The 26,915-nt window shown below is 35.3% G+C and overlaps 2 protein-coding genes across 2 annotated transcripts in view; one reads left to right on the top strand and one right to left on the bottom strand.

The window, feature by feature from the left end:
- Positions 1-3,600: 3,600 nt before the first annotated feature.
- Positions 3,601-19,098, bottom strand: LOC107594145 (XK-related protein 6-like). Its single transcript, XM_016284090.1, has 3 exons — positions 18,518-19,098; positions 6,889-7,085; positions 3,601-5,397 (listed from the first exon to the last, which is right to left on the bottom strand). Exons 1-3 carry the CDS (start codon positions 19,096-19,098, stop codon positions 4,430-4,432), a joined length of 1,746 nt encoding a protein of 581 aa, XP_016139576.1. The 3' UTR covers positions 3,601-4,429.
- Positions 19,099-25,778: 6,680 nt separating this feature from the next.
- Positions 25,779-26,915, top strand: part of LOC107594144 (L-threonine 3-dehydrogenase, mitochondrial-like) — a 10,718-nt gene continuing 9,581 nt past the window's right edge. The window contains exon 1 of the mRNA XM_016284089.1: positions 25,779-25,857. The gene's annotated coding sequence lies outside the window, so the exon portion shown is untranslated. The remainder of the gene's footprint in view (positions 25,858-26,915) is intronic.

Genomic DNA, 26,915 nt, shown 5'->3' with positions numbered 1-26,915 from the left:
AGTATTGTCTAATACTGTCTATATCAAGGAAGCCCTTGCATTCTCTGACAGTAGCTGATGAACATTTCAGTTTGACATATTCAAGTCTGTCAGAGGGAAATAAAATGCCTGAGTAAACAAAACATTAATTTTGACTTCATCATTGCAAGTACTGTCTAACAGGACAACAGTAATGCTTGAGGTGTTTTCAGCATGGTTATATTTCATAATACAGTCCTCAGCAGTGAACGCTTGTTTCTAAACCTTAGACTTAACAAGCTGAATGCATTTGAATGCTCACTGCTTGGTTAGGAGGAGAACTAATCACAGTGTATTAGTGCCCGGAGGAGGCCAATAGGGGCCTAATATTTACAGCACAGATGTGCATGAGTGAAAATGCACATAGTACGGCACATCTGGCAGCCATCAAAAACATTAAAAAAAAAACTTTGGCAAAACTTAAAATGATAGCATGAAAAGATGCAGGTTTCTCCAGCAAACAACAGTGATCCAGAATGCAGAGGACGAGTGAAATCAAAGCAAAACATGCACAGGAATCACACACACAGCCTTGAAATGAACGCTGGAGGAGGACTGCCCTCAATTGATTTATATAGGATTACTATAGATTTATATTTGCAGGGAAATCTAAAACATGAATATCTGCACCAGAATACACCTGAGCCACATGTTAATGTGAGAGAAGGGCTAGCAGCAACCAGGGAGGACGCCGAGTCAAGAGACCCAGTTTTAAAGAGCAATTTTAGGGGAAACACGTGCCAATTGGAGATTAATCTTAAGCTCTTTTACCCACCTGGCAAGAACCCTTTTCACCTGCTGGATGCACCTGTATGGCATCTGGTTGTTGGGATCAAAGCAGGCACAATGGAGTCAAGGAGATATGTGATCTCCTCTATGTGGTGCACCAAGCCAGCCCTGCTTCAGGTTCACTCTTATTTGGAAACTCAAAATGGCAATGAGTTCCTGTGAAAAGCAAGGGCCACGACACTGGAGACGATTCAAAGTCAAAGGTGCACCAAGTAATTTTTTTGTTCGTGTTTCACTGACCAATGCATGCAAAAAAGTTGTGCTGATACAATGTCTTATTGTAATTTAAATATAGGATTGAAATATGAAATAATGAAATATAGCATGAGATGCAAGGCTACATTTGAAAATAAATCATGCTACCTTCTAAGAACTTCTTTTTGGCCAAATTCAAAGGCATAATTACATGTATCCCAACCAATGATGCACTGCAATGCATTAAAGATGGCAAATGTTGATTAAAATTAAACTTCACATTTATTTTGATTAAAAAACTAATTGTTTAAAATAGCTCAGTCTGCTCAGACTATTTTACCCAATGTTTGTAAGAGCTATTTATAATTATATTTAAAGTAGTCTATTGAAGCTGTAAATGATTGGAGTACACTTTACAAGAAAATTGTTTAAATCTTTCTACTTCAAAATTTCACGTTTAATTCAATGTGCAGCTGCTATTTCTGTGTATTTATTTGAGAAATTTACTAGCAAATTTTTGAGTGAAAATAGTTGCTAAACTTTTTTGACATCTCATGCATTTTGCAAAAGAAGTGTTTTTTGTTTGTTTTTTTAAATGTGCATCATTTTAAACACTTTTCAGAATACAGTTATTTCTTTAACGGTAAAATTCTTTACAGTTAAAAAATAAATGTTTTTTTTATTTTTTAACTTAATTAAAAAACAAATACTGTGCGCACTTTTAATAATCCTACAATTAATTTTCACATGGCAAAATAATCAGAGTAGCACCAAAAAACAAAAACAAAAAACTGAAATAAATGCTTCACTATAAGCACCAATCAGCAAGGAGGATGACCTTGACAGGCGGCTGGATGCACCAATAGCAGAGAGAGACTTTTACAGTAGAGGATGTGATTTGGCTTTGTTTCGCGCTGCGAGCGGCAGCGAGCCCTGTGTGTTGAGGCAATTATCACCCTCTTCTCAGATGATCGCAAAATCCTCCTATGGTGAGACTCTGCCAAGGTTACTTGTGTAAATACACTCAGGTATATTCAGGCAAAGATAACTTCAAATGCCATTAGCTTAGCATCTTGTTGCACCTTAGAATAAAATAAACGTTAAAAAACTGACAATTAAGTCATTACACATAGGAAAAATATGTGGGCCAGGGTTCCTCAAGAGAACCGCAGCCACATTTCTGCACCTCACAAGTTTATTACTTGGAATTTTGGATGACGACACTAGACAAACAGATGAGAGTAGTAACCGTATACACACTATGCAGTATAAATGCTCGAAAAGAGGTTGAAATAATGGAGAGGACCAGTCATACAACGCCACCTTGTCGAGGCAACAACTGCCTCGTTTGTAATGGGTTTGAATGTTTTTGTCTCGTCGCTCCGGCCGGGACACAGCATCACAGTATGGTGAGGGGCGTAACATTTCCGTCACACGCTTGAGGCATTCGGCCAATCACAACGCACTGGATAGCTGACCAATCAGAGCACACCTCGCTTTTCAGACCGATGAGCTTTGTAAAAATCTACACATTTCAGAAAGGCGGGGCATAGAGAAACAATAATGTACAGTATGTGGAAAAATTATGTGTTTTTTTAACTTTACACCGCATAAACACATTTCATTACACCAAATACACAAAATAATGTTATTTTTAGCAACATCATATGACCCCTTTAAACCTGGTAAATACTAATAAATATATAATTTCTAGAAATGCAAGTTATAAAAACTTGCATTTATAATTTAAAATTACATAGTTAGCAAACGTTAAATAAAAAAAACTAAATTATAAACTATAATATTAAGTTAGAATTATAATAAAATAGAAAAAAACATAAAAAAAATTAGAATAAGGGATTTTGGCTTGCGGTGTGAACAAAGCCATGAAACAAAAGCATCCCAATAATTGAGGGAATTTATTATTTTTTTTTTTAATCATCAATTCATGTGTCATTCTCTTTACAAAGCTGTTCCTTCAGAACCATCCATGAGCTGTGTGCTTTTATTATTTAATTATTAATATAAATTCCCACTAAACAGATCCAACATGATTCTCAGTGCAATATTAACCATGCTTATTGTGCAAAGGGTTTAATGGATTTGAACTGTGCTATACGGAGTCAATGAGGTATTTCTTTAATAACCGAAGAATACAATAATCAAGACACTTTAACAAACTAAATATAGATTTTAAGGCAAACAGACAATGAATGCCACTTGGCAGGTGGATTCTCGCCTACAAAGGTCAGTGTAAAGGGGCGCATACAGCGATTAATTCACTAGAGTAAATACTAATAAATATATAATTTCTAGAAATGCAAGTTATAAAAACATTATTATATAATTTAAAATTACATAGTTAGCAAACGTTAAATAAAAAAAACTAAATTATAAACTATAATATTAAGTTAGAATTATAATAAAATAGAAAAATAAATAAAAAAAATTAGAATAAGGGATTTTGGCTTGCGGTGTGAACAAAGCCATGAAACAAAAGCATCCCAATAATTGAGGGAATTATTATTTTTTTTAATCATCAATTCATGTGTCATTCTCTTTACAAAGCTGTTCCTTCAGAACCATCCATGAGCTGTGTGCTTTTATTATTTAATTATTAATATAAATTCCCACTAAACAGATCCAACATGATTCTCAGTGCAATATTAACCATGCTTATTGTGCAAAGGGTTTAATGGATTTGAACTGTGCTATACGGAGTCAATGAGGTATTTCTTTAATAACCGAAGAATACAATAATCAAGACACTTTAACAAACTAAATATAGATTTTAAGGCAAACAGACAATGAATGCCACTTGGCAGGTGGATTCTCGCCTACAGAGGTCAGTGTAAAGGGGCGCATACAGCGATTAATTCACTAGAGGTCGCCAAATCGCTCTACTGTAGTTTGCTAGTAGAACTTCCTACTCAAATTGACAACTCTTACTGAGAATAAGTGTTTTTTGATTCTATTGTCAATGCAAATATCAAGTGGAAAATCTAGGTTATAGCAGGTGCTTTTTGTATATAAACCCCAACTTGAGCATATCGATCAACGCAAGTGTGAAAACAAGCTCTGAAATATCAAGATCAGCTAGTGTAGATTAATAAAAGTTGTTAAGAACACAAGGCGGTGTTGATGTGGTCAACCGATCTCCATTTTTCCAATGTAATGGTTTCTGCTGGCTGTAAACACCATGACGCATACATATCCCTTCATTAGGACACATTTTTAAACTGATATTGTAAAAAAGAGACAGTATATACATATAAAATATATACACATCTTCTGGAGGCTTTTGATGTAAAAGAAAAATGTGCAATGCTTGATGCTTACACTCTTTTACACTCATTTGTACGGAAACCAAAATGGCATGCATTTTGCGGAACGTGGCAGATCTGAAACCAAACGTGGACGTCAGACGTCACAGGGACGATTCGAACTGCAGGAGCTCGTACAGCAGCGGTCCGTCCCTGTACCTGATCCCGACGGTGGCGGGCGTGATGAACTGCAGGATGTTTATCGTCCTTCGCAAGCGCCGGTCCACGAAGTGCGCGTCCCAGGCCGGGTAGCGTTTCCTGGGAATGTCGATCTTGATCAGAGGTCCCTCCGGCCGGTAGCGGCCCAAGGGAGTGGTGGGCTCGGGTGAGCGCACCTGAAACACGGGCAGGCAGGTGTCCGCTGTGGTGTCATCCTGCTGGCCAAAGGCCCCCATGGAAGCCCGGGAGGGAGTGGGTTGGGACACTCGCGGTCTAGGGGTGGGCGCCATGGGCTCGGCCTCCGGGGGTAACGGAAGTCCCCAAAGAAGCTCGGCACAACAGGAGCTAGCTAGCACCCTGATTTTAGGTCCCATCGGATGAAGGAACCCATAGTAGATGCCCATGAAAATCACCCCTGAGGCGAAGGTTAGGTAAACCCCGCAGAGCACCAGCACTGCATAGGAGTCAGTGGTGACCGGGTCTCGGTAGGCGTACCACAGGCAAGTAAGCACCGTATTCTCGGCAAGCACCACGAAGTAGTAGATCACCATGCGGTACCGGGTTCGGCCCTCCTTCACGTTGAACCAGCAGAAGATGTAGACAATGCCCACCACCATGTTGAAGAGCACCTCTTCCCATTTGGACATGCAAAAATCTGTGCCGCCGTGCACTATCCAGAACGCCATGGCGCACCAGTGCACGACCACGAAGATGCCGAAGTAGATGTGGAAAATGGAAGCAAAGAGTGCGAAGGAGAGCACCCGTGAGGATATGGTGAAAAGCCTCCAGAAGATGTGGATCAGCGCGCCTCTGTAGCTCATGCTCTTTTTGTCATCTCTGGAGTCACGCAGGAGCTTGTGGTACGAAGCCAGGACCCAGGCCAGTGAGAGTAGGGAGGCAACGGAGGAGACACCTGTGGAGGTGTTCATGATGAGAGACATTCTTCAGCATACTTATCATAGGCCAGTAGTTCTCAACCACGTCCCCCACCCCACCACTGCACATTTTGCGTGTCTCCCTAATCAAACACACCTCATTAAAGGCACAATATGTAATTTTCGCAGCGTTGATGGCACATATTCAAAATAAACAAAGAAGCAAAGATGTAGTTTGATGGCGCCGTGACTGAGTGTGGAATCATGGGAGTTGTGGTCTTCATCCCCACAGCCGATGTAATCCGACGGGACTCGGGCAGAAATCATGTTCATAGATGAGCTAATGATTTATTAACGTAGTAGAATGAAGTAGGGTGAGGCTGGTAGCTGTCGAAGCAGAACGAGGCGCTGAACGAGCGTGACACACGGCTCGAAAGCAGCGGAGCTTTTATTATGCCACAGTCGACCGCTTCCGCTGCTTCCGGTCGTGCGTATGTGGGGAAAAAAAACAGCGCTGTTTTATCATACTTGATACATGTGAAAGTTTTGTTATAATGCTACTCTGTGCAGTCGTCACCGGTCTATTAAAACGCACAACATATTAAAGTGTCTTTGGTGTTTCCATGGTAATGACGTCATTGGCAGGCGACACAATGACACTATAGACACGCTCCGTGTCACTAGTTAAAATTGCTTATTTCTCTGGATTTAAACATTCTTCGAAACATTTGGGATAATGCAAGTACACAAGTCAGCAAAATATAGAACACTGTTCTAGTGGTTTTTGGATATTTTAATAAAAAAATCTTACATATTGTGCCTTTAGGTTCATCAGCTCATTAGTAGAAACTCCAAGACCTGGGGTATTAGTGGGGTATTACCCGTGTTTATTATACAGCTATGTGGAATACTTGATTCTGATTGGTCAGTCGCGACATTCCGAGGTATATTATCCCTCGATAACAACCGGTAAAAATTAATAACACAGGCTCATCCGGGTAACTGAAGTCGGCTGTACTTTGCTAGGAACATTTTCTCTTCGTGGAAGCTTTGCGTTTGGTTAGCTAATAAAATATTAAAACTCAATTCAATATTATGCGTACAGTTATTTAATTATGTCATCCTGGTATCGCTCTCTTGCTCTCTCTTTCGTTTCGATGATTGTTTTGTATGCTGTAATGGATTATAAGGGTCCTGATCACCCCGTCGGGGGTTATTCTGCGATAACAACCGGCTGGATGTACATTATCCCTTACATATTATGTTGTAGAATATAACATGAAGATATCTTGAGCTTGTGTTATCCACAGACCTTATTTCAGGCATTTAACCAAAAGCCCATTGACTTCGGGATGACAGAATCGGAAGAGCAAAAATGCTTGTTTCTGGGTTTCAGGACTCAATCCTGGCCTGCGGCACTCGAGGGATCGGTTTAGCTAGCATTTATCATGCATTCTTAAAGTTTACAACTGCAAGCTCAAAACTGTAGTTGACTGAACGAACTCCACTAACGTACGGTTCAGACTTACACTGCAGCGTCTCGGCCCGGTTCTTCTGGATCATTATACAGAGTTGTAGCACCAGTTGGGGGGCACTCTCTAGAAACGTCTCCAGCAGCCGGAGCATGTTGACGTCAGCATACTCGTACATCATCGCCCAGTAGAAGCGCCGCCTGTGTTCCTTCTGCCGTCGACTCTGGATGCCCAGGTACATTGTACGGATATACCTGTTCAGAGATCAAAAGATGCACAGCTAATAAACACATGCATCTCTGGACAAAATGAGTAATGTTCTTGTATACAGAATCATTGTAAATGTAAATGAAAAACATATGCAGTGGTCTTTTTTATTTCAATGTTGTGATCCCATGTTACACAGAAACCAGAGAAACACAGAACGTAATGCACAAAACAGTCTGATATCAATAAATAGCATTATTTGCACACAATTTTAAATGTTCCCGGATGTTCTGCCATCACAATAAAGGAATTCCCACACACATCTTAATTATACCACAAGGGAGAAAGTACTCTTTGATATAATAATAAAATAAAAAAATAAAAAATACACTTTCAATTATATTTGCAGAAAGCACATACTTTGTGCTCAAAATTAGCCTAAAAGGTCAATTAATCAGCCTAATTTTAGAGATAGTAAAGATCAATTTCTTAAAACACAAACATAAAATAAAATGTTAAAAGTTGTAATTAAAATAGTCACAATGTGAAAATGAAAATATTTCATGCAATTAGAAAACTGAAAATATTTATTAAATACAGTTTTATTTATCTTAAGTACTATTTTTTTTATTTTTGTAATGTATTTGTGGGAAGTCATAATTATGTTATAATACTGTTTGCTATTTGCAATGGTTATTTACTATTTTTTTATATATACATTTTATACATTAAAACTATTTTCAATTATATTTTGACCACTGAACTAGGAAATCTCTGGTTTCTATTTCAGAAATCTGGTCACCTTAATGTACATTTGCAGGTCAGCATTGACGGCAGGTTAAGGTCCAATAAATCTAGATTATATGTGGTGTTGCATCCAAGAACTAGCAATTTAGCATCTATTTCTCCAACTGCGCACTTGGCATCACCATCTGACTTCCCATCAATGCATTTTACCAGAGATGGACACAGTTACAAAGCATTAAGGGTCCTCAAAAATATGATACTTGGAAATAAATAAATAAATAAATAAATAAAGCATTGATTTAGCCATTTATTTAGAAGAGATGTGCAATAAACTGAAGCGATCGCATGTGGCCATCATTTTCACAGGCTGCTTGAGCCACAGCAACTCTGGACGCGAGTGTGAATTATTTATGTCTATAAAATGAGCTGGAGCACATGGCAGCAGGAGTTTCCCATCAAGGGCAGACTTATTACATCAGTGTTTCTCAATCCTGATCCTGGAGGACCCAAATACCATACACCCATTTTAGAACAAATATTTAGGCAATATTCACATTGCAACAATATACAGGTGACAAGAAGGCATCGCCGCTCCAGTGATTTTTTTTCAGTGATATTTTGAATTCGTTTAAGTAATTTTGTTGCATGTTTGCATTTATTTATTTTTTACATCTATAGAGTTTTTAATCATTTTTATTTCAGTTTAAGTTTCTATCATTTTTATTTCAACAAACTAAATGAAAGAGAAATGTAGCTTTGAAATAATTTTTAATTAATAACTTAACTAGCTGAAATAATTATACATTTTAATATTTTATTTCAAGTAAGAAAATGTTTTTTATGGTTTTATTTTATTTAATAACCCTGCACCGCTCACATACACTGTTGTGTAAAGCTGTGAAAACAGACAAACATCACAGTATATTACATATCCATCTCAGCGATTTCACAGTGTACATATTAACACTGCATTTATTTACAGTCACTGTAGGACGTTTCTGCACTATAATGATTAATGGACAATATTGACTGTATGCAAACAAACAGACAACCTCTTTGTGTTGATATATAGACAGTGGATACTACACTGCCTGAACCGGGATATTATAGCCTCTGTGATCCGGCAGGCTTCAGGCATGAGTCTAACCTAGCTGAGTTATATCTCAGCTCTCTCTAATAGTACCACACTCAGTGAACGGTTTTTATTTGCTTTATGTTTCCAGTTGAATGAGTACGCAGCTGTGGCACTGATATCGACCCGAATGGGTGCGGGTTACAGTAATGTTGGGTTTGATGTCATCCAAGCCGTTTCCCGTGTTAGACAATACAGCCTTAAAAGCATGGAGTGCATGTACTAAAATCACTGTTTGAAAGCTGATCAATTTAGCCCCAGATTCATAGGATGTACAGTGACATACAGTTAAATGTTTAAGTAGCAACATTTTAAAAAGAAGCCTCATATGCACAGCAAGGCTGTATTTATTTGATAAAAATACAGTAATATTGTGAAATATTTGACAAATTCAAATAACTGCTTTCTATCTGAATATATTGTAAACTGTAATTTATTTCTGTGATCAAAGCTGTATTTTCAGCATCATTACTCCAGTCTTCAGTGTCACATGATCCTTCAGAAATCATTCTAATATGCTGATTTGCTGCTCAAGAAACATTTCTGATTATCATCAATGTTGAAAACAGTAAAAGTTTTGAGGGTTTTTTTGAACAGTTTTTATATAAAGTAGAAATATTTCAATGTTTTCTAACATTATAAATGCATTTGCTGTTACTTTTGATTAATTTAATGATTCTTGCTGAATAAAAGAAGCCATGATTTTAGAGGATATTTTTATTTGAAATAGAAATATTTTTATGTTTTATAGCATTACAAACTTATTTACGGTCACTTTTGATCTGAATAAATGCTGAATAAAATCATGAATTTCTTTCCAAATAAAAACAACAACAACTGAATATTAAGAACTTCAGATGAAGTCATTATAATAAGGAAACACTAGAAAAACAGTGAAACGGCAAGAGCTCTAGAAGCGAGAGAATATAGATGTGCCGTATTAATGCAACCTATCGATCTAAAATCGCTCAGTCTCCGTGATACAGGCAACACAACTATGAATGAAAATAAACACACCGGCAAATGGGTTCACGTAAAACAATAGACTAAAGTCTAAATACAGACAAACAGATTTACAGAGATTTGCTCTCCATCTAAAACTGTGACATCTCAGTGAAATCCTGGAGTTGAAATCCTGCAGTGCTAAATCCTTCATGGGGAATACTATGAAAAAAGGATTTCCACTATTTCATATCATCCAATGAACATATGGAGAGAGACAACGGGAAAATGATTGGGAACATTATGCATGCGTGTGATACGCCAAATTTCTCCTCTTTCCGCCTCACTTTAGAGCACTTCCAGAGCGCAAAGTACATTTTTAAAGTAAAACAAGTTGTTAGAGGTGGTGAAACGTGAAAGATGTTTTTGCTTTAATAAAACAGAATCGACTTACACTCATCTCGCTCTGTTCCAGAAGCCTCTTTCTTTCTTTTTTCCTCTCTGTGAGCGAGTAAACCTCCCTGTCCCAAACCAAACTGCTTCTGTCTAGATCACCAGTCCATCAGGAAAACTAAAGCGAAACAAACAGAACATAATGGAGTCATGAAATGAGAATGGGGTGAGGGGGAACACTAAACAACCAAACTGCAACACAATTATGGGATCGAGCAGACATCAAATGAAAATGGGTAAAATGACTCCAAACAAGGCATACATTAGAAACTTGTAAAGCAGAGGGACGGACGTGCTGTTCAGAAAGAGAAGAGAATTCTGAACCTGAGTGCTAGCGCTGAGAGTGCTACTCTATTCTAGTTATACAAATATTATACACACACACATTAATCACAAAACAACCAACGAACATGGTGATATGAGATTTATTACCATAACTGTACATTATCCTTCACACATTTATCAACACCACAATATGAAAATAATATCAAAATCATACTACAGCCATGAAAAAGAGCTAAAGCAAACACTGAGGAGGGTCAGAAATCGTGCAAAAATACCACTGAAAGTGACAAAACAGCCCCAGATACTGTATGTAAAATGCACACACAATAATTTTTTTCTAGGCCTACACATTTTGCATAAAATATCAGCTTAAAAAACACTGAATAACACTAAAAAAAACACTGTGACGACTGCAAACCAGCAAATACATTCAAATGCATGGTGACAGATTTCAGCAGAGACCTGCATAATTCAACAAGAATCGGAAAATGCTTTCAAATGTATTCCAGCAGACAGTTTATTCCGTTATGATATGCTATACATTATTTAAAGATAATTTTGTTGTTTGGTATTAATTTAATTTGTCTCTTAGTTCTAAAACGGTATGTCGCACAACAAATTTTAAAATAATAATAATACGTTTTGAATAAAATTTGCTGGCATACACCGGAATATTATGGATAGTGGACTTGTATTTTAGTTTGAAGTTAAAGATGCCTTGATGGATTTCTTTCTTACAAATATGCCGCTTTTTGCTTCACAAGATGTTAACTGATGGACTGGAGTGGTGTGGATTATTGTGATGTTTTTATCAGCTGTTTGGACTCTCATTCTGACGGCACCCATTCACTGCAGAGGATCCATTGGTGAGCAAGTGATGCAATGCTACATTTCACCAAAGCTGATGAAGAAACAAACTTCTACATCTTGGATGACCTGAGGGTGAATACATGTTCAGACACATTTTTATTTTTGGGTGAACTATTCCTTTAAGATATGCATGTCTACAGTAAAAATTGTCTGGATTTTTGTGAAACTAGACGAAAAAATTTCACGTTTGCGCCTTCATTTGACCCCTAGATTAATATTCAGGTGCTATTTCTAGCAAGTGCATCATGACTAAGAGAAAGAACCTGCTGAGACACTGCAAACTCTCTCTTTTTCTCTTCTGGAGAGCTGTTACTGAAACTCCCGCAAGGAGGATAGATTCATTTCACAGGCTTTATGCTTTTACCCTGAAAATTTCACAGATTGTGCCTGCAATCAATAATTGAACACAACTTTAACACTGAGGGTTTGTGCGCAACTCAGGTTCTCACAGCAGAATGTTTTATAAGGAAATAGTCATGGTTTAGCTCATAAACGTTTAACAGCTGAACAGACTGTTGAGCAGTTAGCAATACAATCTGAGGAAATTGACTTTTAGACCTCTTTTTCAGCTGTTAAGACATGTTTCTGAGCATTTATTAAAGGGGCTCGAACATGAAAACATCTAAAGGTCAGGTAAATCTTGATGCACTATGAAAGTTTGCACACAAAAACATCATATATATATATATATATATATATATATATATATATATATTTATGGGTCAAAGACGAAAAAGGGTTTAAGCATAAAAACATTTTTTTTTTAAGTTTTCTGTTTAATTTTTCTGAGCAAAAAATAAATATCATACATTTTCCCCTGATTTACAGAAGAGACCCACTAAAATGTCATTCAGTGTAACAATCTTGTCAGGCATATTTAAACAAAAATCAATTTATGACATATTAAAAGACTAATTACTTTCACCCCAAATACTAATTAGTAATTAGTTATTTTAAATTTGTTTTAATTTGCCACTATCCTAGGTTTTGCCCATTTGTCAGTAAGAATTTTTTACTCATTTAAAACACAATCAAATTTAATATGCTCCCTTATTCTTTTATATATTTTAATATGCACAAGTCAGAATAAGCATGTTGTTTGAATTTTTACATAAATATTGTGTTACACTGAATGACAATGTAACATTATTTCAACCAAATGTTGACATTTTATTCTCCAAAACCTTGTGAAACCTTAAAAGTAGTCACTTTACTTACATTTAATGTGGTTTCTATAGACATAAAATCACCTTACGTCTTAACGTCTTTGACCCATATATATATATATAAACACATAGAGAGAGAAAATGCATGATATGACCTCTTCAAAAGAACAGTAGATTCTCAAAGTAAGTAGGCTACTTTCAGTCTAGCTAATGTCAGTCGCTGAAAGTGATTCGCTACCCAGCAAATCCCATTTTCAATTTTCTGTATTCTATTCTGTATGATATTTTTGGTCGCAGCAGCAGAATGAATTCAACAATCATAATCCTTACGAACACTCTTACATGCAAAGGCTGAAACTATAGCTGCAATCTTCTCTGAAAGTCCAATAAATCGAATTCCCCGATAAAAAGAAACAATAGTTAAGGCTCACAGTTATCTGAAAGGTTAAATGGATGATGGAGGATTATGTGGTTAAGTAGATGGAAGAGCTACTCAGGTTTAGAAGCTCAACGCATTATTCAGTCAGAAATATCCCTGTGCATGCATATTGACAATTTCTTTATTTTAAGTGTCATCAATATACTATAGTTTGTTTTATATATTTTTTTAGACTTTAAATTTAGTTGACATTTTAATAATTTTATTATGTTTTTGCTTTTTTTTTTAAATAATTTTTAAATAGCTTTTAAAAAGTCTAAATAGTTTTTTATTCATTTTTATTTCAGTTTTTTAGTACACCAAATTAAACTAATTTAAAACGAGAAATGCTGCCTTGGCAACAAGTTGATTTTATTTTTTTATTTCAGTTTATGTTTATTTCAAGTAACAATTTTTTTTTATGGTTTTCATTTTCGTTTTAGTTAACTATAAAAACCCTGATGCATACTCTTGTCTGCCGAATAATAACAGATAACAGATTCAAATAAATAATTGACTCAAATAGAAATCAATATTTTAATAACTTTCCAGGGAAATTAAATAAATGTTAAAAGAAAAAAGAAAAATATAAAATAATTTATTTCAGTTAGTTGCCGAAATTTTTTTATTTTTTTGTTTAACTTGTAGTACTACATAAAAAGACATAAAAAATAATAAAAATGACAAAAAACACAACAAAATTACTAAAACTTTAAAATTAAAATTAAAGTGAAAAACAACAAATAAAACTGAGAAGTTATTAAAAAAAACTATTATTAAAAACTACAATAGTATATCAGTGACACTAAAATAGCTATTACTGAATATTAAACAAATAGTTAATATTTAAAAAAAAAAGCATTAATATTCATTCTTCATCGTTTCTTAATCTAGCTTTCTAACAAAGCTGCATTGTACACTATGAAACTATGAATATTGTTTGGCTCTGTGACAGGTTGCTTATTTTGCTCTATTGTAAGTTGCTTTGGATAAAATGCATGACTGTAAACTGTATGGCAGAAAGAATTTAACATCAAAAACCTTACACACATCAACTATAAGTCTCACGCTATGAGCAACTGGTACTGGAGAGACCTTCGGTTGTATTTCTCATGTCATTCTACAGAAAGAGCTCAAGCTAAATAAATAATGTACAAGTGCTGAACATTAAACAAGGTAAAGATTGCATGAGTGGGGCATTAATATTCATTCTTCATCGTTTCTTAATCTAGCTTTCTAACAAAGCTGCATTGTACACTATGAAACTATGAATATTGTTTGGCTCTGTGACAGGTTGCTTATTTTGCTCTATTGTAAGTTGCTTTGGATAAAATGCATGACTGTAAACTGTATGGCAGAAAGAATTTAACATCAAAAACCTTACACACATCAACTATAAGTCTCACGCTATGAGCAACTGGTACTGGAGAGACCTTCGGTTGTATTTCTCATGTCATTCTACAGAAAGAGCTCAAGCTAAATAAATAATGTACAAGTGCTGAACATTAAACAAGGTAAAGATTGCATGAGTGGGTGGACTAGAAAAGACAGCAGCTTGTGAGAGGGATCCGTGCAGCAGTGAAGTGTGTAGAGCAGCTGCGTCTGTCTCGTCCCAGGAGCCGCTCGTGCTGTGGTTAAGTCGAGGCAGTAAAAGCCCAGTAACGGGGCGGTGAAGGGTGTGAGCTCTGGGGCTCGGGGTGACTGAAAGTGCACTGAACAGATACAGGAGAATTCAGGTCAGTGTGTCAGTGCCAACATCTACAGCCACACCAGCTGCTGGACCAGAGTTCATGTCTGCATAAGACCGCAAGGACCCCGAGCTCACCCACTTCAATAGGACATTGCCCAGAGGGTTAATAACTGATGCTAGAATGCAAATTAGGTTTTTGTGTTGCTATTGGTGGATTACATTAGGTTGCTGCAGTAGGTGGTTTCTTACTGGTCCTATAGTCAATGCTCAAGTCTTTGTGATATTGTCGTCTAGATACGGCTCAGCTTTTTCCTTCAATGCAAGTCTGTGGGATTTCACCCATTTTTATTTTAAGCAAAATCTCCATATCTAGCTAAATATTAGAGGAACCATTCATGCACAAAATCGCACACTGCAAAAAAAGATTTTTTGTTTTTGTTTTCCAGAACAAATATTCTCATTTACTTGAGAATCAAAATTGCTGTCTTGTTTTCTGAAAAACTTATCAAAATTAAGTAAATTTTTCCTTAAAACAAGAACAAAATCTGCCAATAAGGTAAATACTAGTTTAATTTAATAACTAGTTTTCTAGTTTTTTTTTTTGATGCCAATTTCTTTTTCTTGTTTTAAGCACAAACTCACTTACATTTTTTGAAAAAAATACTTAATAATTTTACATGTCAAGTAAATGTATCTTGATTTAATATTGTTTAGATATTTGTACAGGAAAACAAGACACATTTTTGTCTTCTTTTTTTTTTTGCAGTGCAGAATGATTTTTGACCCAAGTTTAATATTTAGTGTTGATGGTTTGTTAAAATCAATATCTTCAAATATATTGATTTTTCAAAGTTACAAATAAATCAAAAACTGTTGGAGTATGTTTTACAAGAAAATACTATTTCAGTCTTTTCACTTCAAAATGTCACATTCAATTCAATGTGCTATGTGGCATTTTTTTTATATATTAAAATTATTTGTTAAATTTACTAGCATTTTGAGTGGAAATTGTTTCACAAAAATGTTTCAGCGCAAAGCACCACAAATTAAATTGTCTATGAAAACACCAAAACTTTATTATTCTTTTTTAAACTATTATTATTATATTATTATTATATTATATTACTGATAAGCTACCACTAAATATTGTAGAAACTTAATTTGCTGTAAAGTTGCTTTGCAATGATTTGTATCGTGAAAAGCGCTGTACAAATAAACTTGAATTTAATTATTATTCTTCTTGTTTTTTAACTAGGGAAAATCAAAAAATCCTCATTGAAATTAAAACTCTCTTTTATAGGAATTTTCTGGCCAAGATATGCAGCCAAAAATAACATGTACACAAAACCAAATACAATTTAGCATGGAATATTAAATATTATTATTACAATATTACACGGACTATTAAAAAATGAAATAGCAGATGAGCGACAAACACTGACAAACTAACAAACCGCCATCTTGCAACTAATTCATTTCTTTGTTGATTAATTCTAGTCGTATGTTAATTTTAGGGTCCAAAGGTCCGAACGATCAGAACATCATAACAGAATAACAACTGGACATGATCTGCATGTGTAAACTAAATGCATGGAAGAGCTGAAAGGATTCTCACGCTGTGAGAACTCAGAGTCAAGCTGGGGTCTTACACTCTGAACACCGCAATCAGCCCTCATCAGTGTTAGATCTCTGCCAAGGGAAGCATCTGTGCATCCAGAGAGTGTGAGCGCCGCCGACGGGGAACAAATTCTCTGCCTGCGCCTGTCAGCTTCTGGTCACCCCTGAGCCCGACAGATGATCTTAACCGGCATGACAGTCAACTAATCGTCTTATTCAGGCCTGCAGACACTGACTACATCTCCTGTCGCCCCGCTGATGAAACCAAACATCAACAACAAGCTATTCTTACATATCACTGGACACTCTCACGAAACACTGTATGGAGCTAATCACAGGCGTTTGTATATTCTGAACAGAATGGAGCACAAAACTGTGATTTACTACTTGGAAATGCTGTAATCTGATAACTGGGTTGACTGAAAAATCATGCAGCCTGGAATCCTTCATTAATCTAATTATTTCTATGAAAATGCAATTTAAAAAGAATGTTCCACTTCATATGACATATAACTTCATATGAGTTATTCTGTACCATTTCACCAACAGACTAAACTATGGCAGTAAATAAAGCAAAAGGAAATGAGATGAATTGCACAAAATCAGTTGCTGCACATTTCAAAAAAATTAAGAAAAAAACACACACACACACACACATATATATATATATATATATATATATATATATATATATATATATATATATATATCTTTTGCTGTATTTTGGATCAAATAAATGCAGGCTTGGTGAGCAGAAGAGAATTCTCTAAAAAAACATTAAAAATCTTACTGTTCAAAATAATTTACTAGTATAGTGTGTGTATGTACATATACATATATATATACACATATGTATATATATATATTGTTGTTGTTATTTAGTGACAATTAAGCACATTTTACCCCCAGAATAATTATTTTAATGCAGAAAAAAAACAAGAATTTATAACATTTACAATTTTATACATTTTATAAACTTGTAAAATCGTAAATTCTCCTAAAACATATTAAAATATTTTTCTAAAACAAAATCAAGTCCAATTAATCTTATTATTATTAATAATAATAATAATAATAATAATAAATAACAACAACATTCTGATATTAATTTAATGTAAATTAAGCACGTTTTACCTCCTCAAAATCCCACAATAATTTAATTCTCATTAATTTAATGCAGAAAAAGTAGAATATATTAGTAAAACTGTCAAATAATTATACATCATGTTTTATTTGATTTCTTTTATATTGACTGTAATGAAAAATTATCATATTGGAGAAAGAAAAATTAAAGATTATATATAATATCAAAATGCAAAACAAAAATATGTAATAATACTAAAATAAGTTTCTCTTTATGCAAATCATGTTTTTGTGAGATTTACTCAAATACAATTTACGAAAAAAATCTGTATTCAATTATTTTCAGATAATCAGACATTAAAATGTAAAAAATGTTCCAATATATGTTTACAAAACATAAAATATCCGCCCCTCCTCATGCTGTGTCTTGATGGCAGGCTTCTTATTCTGCACTTGGATAAAAGCATCTGAATGCAAATCCTGGTGATGCAAAGCCTTGTTTCAAGCTAACCTGCTCATATTCAACTTGGGAGCTGAAAAACAACCTCTCAACAGATGAGACACATCAGTGCACACATGCTTCTCAATCAGCATGAAATATGACCTTTGAACGGCTAAAATATACAAGACTGAAAGTGAGAGCAACATCCTACAAGATCAAGCCCAAGCTGGATGCAGCAAAACCAACCCAACCAGACTGAGGTTTGTTTTCCTCTTGCAGAGGTCATTCAAGTAAATTAATTACAAGCTCTATCGATTTCACACTCTCCAGCCCAAAGTGAACCCGTCATTCTGCTGAAATGAACTGTTTGGCGTCGTTACACAGATGGTTAGAGGAGGACACTGAACCAGCCATAAAGCAAGAGAAAGAAAACACCGTGTTTCAACTGAGCTAGACTGCTTGGCTTGACGGATAGAGAAGAAATTATACGATGCATCTGCATGTTTATGTGTACATGTCCAATACATCTGGATTCAAAACAAGCCTCTTGTTTTGCACATCATGCACATCATCCTAATGTGACAAAAACATGCACATCATGTGCATCATCCTAATGTGACATTCCGCGTCTTACCTCCACACTTGTCCCATCTGAAGGATGTGCACACAAGCATGCCAGATCCAAATGTAGACCACACAGCACCTGTCCCTGCCGTAGATGCGCGAGCTCAGATCCGCCGTGGCTTTTCGGCTGAGCCCCTCCATGGCCCCGAGACCACCGCCCGTGTAATCCTGGACGAACCACCTGAAGCTTAGAATCTGGACCAGCACCGACGGCACCAGCACGAAGAACAGCGTGAGCCCGAACCACAGATAGTCCCGTTTGGAGTAGTAGTCCAAGGCCAGCCACAAGTCCGTGCCGACGTCCCAGAAGAGGACGAGCAGCGCGAGGACGATCCAGAGGCAGTCCAGCCACAGGCGCTCCTCCGTCTGGTGCTGATGCTGCGGCCGCCCCCATCCTCCAGCATCCCTGTCTCCCAGCAGCGACTGCAGACACGCGCTCCTGCAGCCCCAGTAGCACGACGACGAGCTGCAGCAGTGGCAGATGTGTATGGCCGCGCTGTCCAGCGCATCCTCGTCGCCGAGCACCTCGTCCAGGTTGTGCAGCTGGGCGAAACCGGTAACGACCCCCACGCCATCGGATTTTGCTGCCATCTTGCTCTCTGAAACGCTTCATCCCCCCCTTTCCGTGCTCCGTGACGTCACTTCCGTGATACCTGTATTGGGGGGCGGGATGTGGTGTGAGTCGATGCTACTTAAAATTGATTGAAGGGCTCATGAATAATACACCAGTTAAAAGTCTGGACACATCCTGCGTTAGTCTGAAATATCAGTCGTGTGTTGACAAATATACAAAAATATATTGTGTACTGTACAATATAATTATAGTATATAAGTATATTTTGTATATTAAAAATTATTTTAAAAAGTATATTTGTGTGTATATAGAGAGAGACACAGAGAGAGCTGTATTTATATACTCATTTTAAGATAATATAAATAAATCATTTTATGAATGTTTCTCCCTCTGATAATTTTGATTCTATATATTCTGATTATTATTACTGTACACAAACCTCTAAGTTTTTTGACTAAACAAATAAACAAACAAATAAATAAGTAATATCACCATTATTGTCCAGGAAAAAACAAAAAACATTTATTTGCCACACAGTTATAAACACTGAATATTTCACAAGGTTGTTTTTGTTTTTCTGTACACATTTTTAAAGGTTTCAGATAAATAAATAAATAAATAAAATACATGTTTCCACCATTATTGTCCAGGAAATATCTTCCTTTCATGAACACTGAATATTTCTCAAGGTGGCTTTAATTATGAAAGTCAATTTCTGCACACAAACATTTTTAACTACAAAATAAATAAATACAATTCACAATTATTCAATGTTTTATATTAATTTTTTTAATCTTTTTAGAAAATATTAATTAAATAATTAAGATTTCCACTGTTATTGTCAAGGAAAAAAACATACAGTTTAACACATGTTGACTTTTATGACAATGGAAACCTGAAATTGTTATTGGGTTTTCTGCTAAATTTAAACAGTAAAACAATTATGAAACAAAGAAACAATCTCATTTCTATATTTGTTTGAAGACAGATGCAGGCATTGTGTCAGCATATTTTAGAGTTACTGTGCATTACTATTACTGTTCTGTTTAAAACACATTGTATCAATGCTCAATTCATATTTAAACCGGGTATTATGTTAAAAGCAAAACACTGAGAAAAAAAACAGCCTCCTTGAACACTATCTGTGAGCTCCATAAAATCCATCGCTGTTGCTTCCAGCACATGGGGAATTTCCTAGATTAGCAGAGCACAAGCAATACCCTCTGCCACAGGAATATGACAAAAGCCCCTGTCTTTAGTTCCAGTGGAGAGAGTCCAAATCTTCAAACAGACACTGCGCCACATCTGACAGAGATACTGGGCGGCTTAACCACTCTGGGCTAATTAAACTGTCATGATAAAACGAGAGGAGTAGTGGAAACCTCATTTTCAGTAACAGAGAAAAAATGCTCAAAAGTGCCCATGTTGAAGCATGACTGTTTAACCCTCTGATGCAGGATTGTCAAACTCAATTCCTGGAGGGCTTGAGCCCTGAAGAGTTTAGATTCAACCCTAATTAAACACACCTGATCCAACTAATCAAGTGCTTCAGGCTTATTTGAAAACTACATGGTATGTGTGTTGGAGCAGGGTTGGAATAAAACTCTGCAGGGCTCCGGCCCTCCAGGAATTGCTCTGACGCATGCATTATAAAAAAAAAAAGAATGTGTTTCTTCAGCGTTTTTTTTGTAGCCTACTTAAAATCAACAGTCTTCTTTTTTTATTTGTTGCGAGATATATATATATATATATATATATATATATATATATATATATATATATATATATATATTTATATGTCGTTTTTGTATGTATTTTTGCAACTTTGGAACCCTCTGCAGTCACTACGCTGAATAAACTGGTTTTGTGGGAAAACAGCTTATCATTTTTTAGAGTTTTTACCGACACAAATACTGCTTTATAAGAGAAGTCACAGTTTTGCGACATGTAGGATTCAGACCAACCATCTGAGGCCTGACTGTGCATTTGTTTCTGCCGTAAAGCGATCCGGCTTTTTCGCGGAATTTCGTACCCACTCAGCAAACTTACAGAAAAGACGTTTGGAAAGAAGCGGAAGCCTTTCGTTCTATTAGAAGTCCGTGTACCATTAGAATGAATTTGAAACTGATATTCCAAGATTAAAAATATATATACATACAATTGCTTTAAAAATATTTTGAGTAAAATTTCTTTACTAGCATTCAATTAAATAATGATTTTAAAAGAGATTTGCATTTGTAATTAGTTCCAGTTCATTCATCACATTAGAAATATAAGATCAAGTCAAAAGCATTTCATTGTGGGATAGTATCTGTGCTGTGGATGTAACACTAGTGGACATCATGCACTAGGCTATTTTATTTCAAATGTTTTGCACAAAGGAATAAATGAATGTAAAATAGGGAAAAAGGTAAAGAAATCATGAGAGATACAAAACAGTTCAGACGAGTGTCCAGTGTTCTGCCTGACTGCAAAAGCAAAACCCATTTACACAAAATATGATTTGAAAAGCGCATATGCTTCCCTGTTCAGAAGAGTGACTGTTCTCTGCAGTGCGTTTGACCCAAACAGAACAACTACTAAATGCAAAAGCACAAGCACAAGGGCATGACATTTTTATGAAAGCTAATGTTGTGACTGTAGGGGCAGTGCATACTACAAGTGAGATAATTGCCTGCAGGTCCCTTGAGTTCTGGGCTGCTTTCATGTGCTGCTATTGAAGCAGACATTAAATGTATATTTCTTTCATGACTGCTGCACACAAATGCTCATGCCGTGAAAGACACACCATTGATTCAATATGCACAAGACATGTGGCCACTGCCATAAGACTGGAATCACTGATTGTTGAGAGATGGACAAAACATTAGAAATAGAAATTAACATTAAAATATTTACACACTGTATATATATATTTACAGTATGAATGTGGTGTGTGTGTGTGTGTGTGTGTGTGTGTGTGTGTATATATATATATATATATATATATATATATATATATATATATATATATATATATATATATATATATATATATATATATATATATACACACACACACACACACCACACACATATTGTATATATATATATATATATATATATATATTTAATTAGCATTTCTTTTTACCATTTTTAATTTAATATAAATGTATATTAAATTATTACATTTTAAATATTTGATAAATGTGTTATTTAATCATTTATTATTTTATAACAAACTATTTTATCTTTGCCTAACAATTCACATTTAAAGTTCACTTTTAAAATGAATTAGAAATTATGATTAAATGCATAGTCTTGTTAGGCTTACAATATATAAATATATTTAAAATGCATTCTTTCCTAATTTAATATAAATATATAATTATTCAATTTATTTACAAATTATTTTATCAGCATAACAATTTGTTGTTTTTGGTGTGCTTTTTTAAATCTGCCATTATTTTTAAAATAGCAACATTTTCACTTTTGAAACTTGAAATTAGGACCATGTGATATTTCAGTTTTTCTTTTTTAATAAATCTGCAAAAATGTCAACAATTCTGTGTTTTTCTGTCAATATGGGGTGCTGTGTGTACATTAACGAGGAAAAAAAATTAACTTAAATGATTTTAGCAAATGGCTGCAATATAACAAAGAGTGAAAAATTTAAGGGGGTCTGAATACTTTCCGTACCCACTGTATATATTCTTATTGTATAGAAATAGATAATGCCTCATTTAATATAAATATATATTAAATATATTATTTAATATCAGTGTATGATGGTTCAAATTTGGTATGGTTTTGTTTTAAAGATGTTACTCTTTTGCAAGTGAGAGAGGAAAGAACGAGGAATATGATTCACGAATATTCCCGCAAGCCCGTTTGGGTGCTAAATGTCATGTAGGTGTGGGAAAAGTCCTTTGGAAACAAGCTCTATGAGTCTTCCAGCATGTCACGGTGACACACAGCCCATGTTCATGAGTTCACTGAGTTCAACACTTTATAAATAAACCCTTTAATGAGAATAGATGTCCAGATTCTAGTACTTGTGGTAGTTAATTACAAGACAAACAGAGGAAATCTCCACCGGCTCCTTGTGGAAGACATGGAATTGGTTCACTTTAAACTAACTAAATGGTGTGAGCACAATAGCCTCTCTGAGTCTTCTGCATGTCTGATGAGAGGCAAAAATACTATCATCAGTCATTCATAAAGAAGATTATTTGCATTCATTATTGCTCTGGTTTACATTATAATGCTAATTAGAAGAAAGAAGGTTTACCTTCCAACATGACAATGACCCAAAGCACACAGCAGAACTGAGCACACAGTGGTTGAAGGAGAAGAAGGTGAATGTCCTTGCATGGCCTCGTCAGAGCAGACTTAAACCCCACTGAAAATCTGTGGAATGACTTGAAGACTGCAGTCCACAAACGCTCACCATCAAACTGAACTGAACTTGAGCAGTTCTGCAAAGAAGAGCGGGCAAATATTGCAAAGTCAAAATGTGCAAAGTTAGTAGAGACAAATCCCAGCAGACTAAATGCTGTATTTAAAGCAAAAGGTGCTTCAACAAAATACTGACACAAGGGCTGATCCTTTTTCCAACTCAGTGATTCTGTATTAAATTATTATTTTTTTAATGTTGGTGTTATATCTTTCACTTTGATATTATAAGATGCACAGGGTAAATACAGCTGGATAAAACAAAAAATGCCTGTCTTCATTTCAGGCTACAAAGCAACAAAATGTGATTATTTTAAAGGGGGGTGGTCATTTACTATACCCACTGTATAGCAAGTCCATTACCAGACTATTCACTGAGAGACATCATCTCTGTCTTTTGAGTAAGAAATAAAATATTCATCATATAGATAGAGCCGAAATAAAGGCTAAGCTCTCAAGCTATTGATAATATTAGGAGAAAAAGAAAACCCAATTATATTTATTTATTTTTTATCATTATTATTTTATTTATTTATATTTATTTAATCGTGTATTAAATTATATTTGAGTGTGGCTTTAAAAGTTTCGAGGTCCCTGTAAAAATAAAACGAAGATAATTTACTAATGTAATCTAAGTATACAATGTAAAGTGGGCGTGTCTCGGGTGGACTGGCCAATCACAGCAGACAGCGACTCTCCGTATAGGAGACCCGCAGCTGATGCAATACTGATGGTCAGTGAAGAACTGATGGCATGTCCTGTCAGAGACATTCACACCTGATCCTCTTCAACTCCTATGTAGTTGCATAAGAGCACACAGGTCTTTTACCTCTTTCTTTGCCCTTTTATCCTAGCCATTTGGGCGGTGAGTAAATCAGTATTCTTCTTTTATCTATGTTGTCATCATTTGCTATCATAATTCTGCAGGTGAATGACGTGAGATACTGCAGGAACGTGTTTCATTGTAACAGCGCGTGTATCCGGAGCCTTTGATATTATAACATTATAACAGATTCAGAATCAGAAGCGATACATATAGCAACCAGAGGCGGACTTAACCATTAGGCAAAGGTAGGCGACCGCCTTGGGCCCCCAAAAGTCAAGGCCCCCTAAAATGCTTTTTACTGTGTAACGCGGAATGAACGTTTGCTAGTTTGCTATTTAGGCAACGCTCGCGGTTGTCGTCTGTTGTAGCTAAATAGTATTTTTTCCATTTAATATTCACATACACTCCATATCGCGGTTTGATTGAAGTGCACTGAATTGCATTTATTCATTCAATATTTGACGGATTCCGTGACATTTCTCGGTACACAGTAAACTTCTGTTGTGTAGCATTTTGAATGTACAAAAATTAAAGGGGTTGTTTAATTTCCATTGGAATAAAATATAGATTCATGTTTTTGCCTTCATTTGATTACCAGAACAATGAAAATACACAACACAGAATTTCTAAAAAAATAAGTAATTAAAATAAAAATTTCATAGGGCCCTCTATTATTGTATACAAATCAATACATTAAGTTGTTTTTATGAATTCAATTAATTAGATATGTTTTTGATTAAACCATTAAAATGGAATACAGAAAAATTTAAATGGAAAGCGCAGAATTTGGGCCTTAAGAATGTAATTTTTGTTCAACTCTTAATAGGCCTAAATTGCTGCTAAATTAAACAAGTTTCATGATTTTAATTAATTAGACATGTTTTTTTGTTCAAATGTAATGTAATCATCCAGAAAAATTAAAACGAAAAAAATAAATAAAAAAACTGAATCCAGAAAAATTGAAACTGAAAAAAGGGCCCTACAAATATCATGCATCTGAAGCAAGTCCATTACCAGACTATTCACTGAGAGACATCATCTCTGTCTTTTGAGTAAGAAATAAAATATTCATCATATAGATAGAGCCGAAATAAAGGCTAAGCTCTCAAGCTATTGATAATATTAGGAGAAAAAGAAAACCCAATTATATTTATTTATTTTTTATCATTATTATTTTATTTATTTATATTTATTTAATCGTGTATTAAATTATATTTGAGTGTGGCTTTAAAAGTTTCGAGGTCCCTGTAAAAATAAAACGAAGATAATTTACTAATGTAATCTAAGTATACAATGTAAAGTGGGCGTGTCTCGGGTGGACTGGCCAATCACAGCAGACAGCGACTCTCCGTATAGGAGACCCGCAGCTGATGCAATACTGATGGTCAGTGAAGAACTGATGGCATGTCCTGTCAGAGACATTCACACCTGATCCTCTTCAACTCCTATGTAGTTGCATAAGAGCACACAGGTCTTTTACCTCTTTCTTTGCCCTTTTATCCTAGCCATTTGGGCGGTGAGTAAATCAGTATTCTTCTTTTATCTATGTTGTCATCATTTGCTATCATAATTCTGCAGGTGAATGACGTGAGATACTGCAGGAACGTGTTTCATTGTAACAGCGCGTGTATCCGGAGCCTTTGATATTATAACATTATAACAGATTCAGAATCAGAAGCGATACATATAGCAACCAGAGGCGGACTTAACCATTAGGCAAAGGTAGGCGACCGCCTTGGGCCCCCAAAAGTCAAGGCCCCCTAAAATGCTTTTTACTGTGTAACGCGGAATGAACGTTTGCTAGTTTGCTATTTAGGCAACGCTCGCGGTTGTCGTCTGTTGTAGCTAAATAGTATTTTTGCCATTTAATATTCACATATAGTCCATATCGCGGTTTGATTGAAGTGCACTGAATTGCATTTATTCATTCAATATTTGACGGATTCCGTGACATTTCTCGGTACACAGTAAACTTCTGTTGTGTAGCATTTTGAATGTACAAAAATTAAAGGGGTTGTTTAATTTCCATTGGAATAAAATATAGATTCATGTTTTTGCCTTCATTTGATTACCAGAACAATGAAAATACACAACACAGAATTTCTAAAAAAATAAGTAATTAAAATAAAAATTTCATAGGGCCCTCTATTATTGTATACAAATCAATACATTAAGTTGTTTTTATGAATTCAATTAATTAGATATGTTTTTGATTAAACCATTAAAATGGAATACAGAAAAATTTAAATGGAAAGCGCAGAATTTGGGCCTTAAGAATGTAATTTTTGTTCAACTCTTAATAGGCCTAAATTGCTGCTAAATTAAACAAGTTTCATGATTTTAATTAATTAGACATGTTTTTTTGTTCAAATGTAATGTAATCATCCAGAAAAATTAAAACGAAAAAAATAAATAAAAAAACTGAATCCAGAAAAATTGAAACTGAAAAAAGGGCCCTACAAATATCATGCATCTGAAGCTATAATTTTAATACTAAGCAACAGTGCATATTACATAGGGCCTATTTTAATTTTTTTAAATGGCGCTCACTCGTTTTTGTGAAAGACCCAAGAA

This window comes from Sinocyclocheilus grahami, unplaced genomic scaffold (genome assembly GCF_001515645.1).
Source record: "Sinocyclocheilus grahami isolate Dianchi unplaced genomic scaffold, SAMN03320097.WGS_v1.1 scaffold179.1, whole genome shotgun sequence".
NCBI classification, from domain to species: Eukaryota; Metazoa; Chordata; class Actinopteri; order Cypriniformes; family Cyprinidae; genus Sinocyclocheilus; species Sinocyclocheilus grahami.
Note: the sequence above shows the minus strand (reverse complement) of the source record. Positions and strands in the feature narration are given on the sequence as shown.

Excerpts from the sequence above, each read along its gene's own strand:
- LOC107594145 (XM_016284090.1), bottom strand. The coding sequence starts at position 19,098 with ATGGCAGCAAAATCCGATGGCGTGGGGGTCGTTACCGGTTTCGCCCAG. Across the intron at positions 7,086-18,517 it reads CAGATGGGACAAGTGTGGAG|GTATATCCGTACAATGTACC; the intron begins GTAAGACGCGGA and ends ATCTCTGAACAG. Across the intron at positions 5,398-6,888 it reads CCGGGCCGAGACGCTGCAGT|GTGTCTCCTCCGTTGCCTCC; the intron begins GTAAGTCTGAAC and ends ACACCTCCACAG.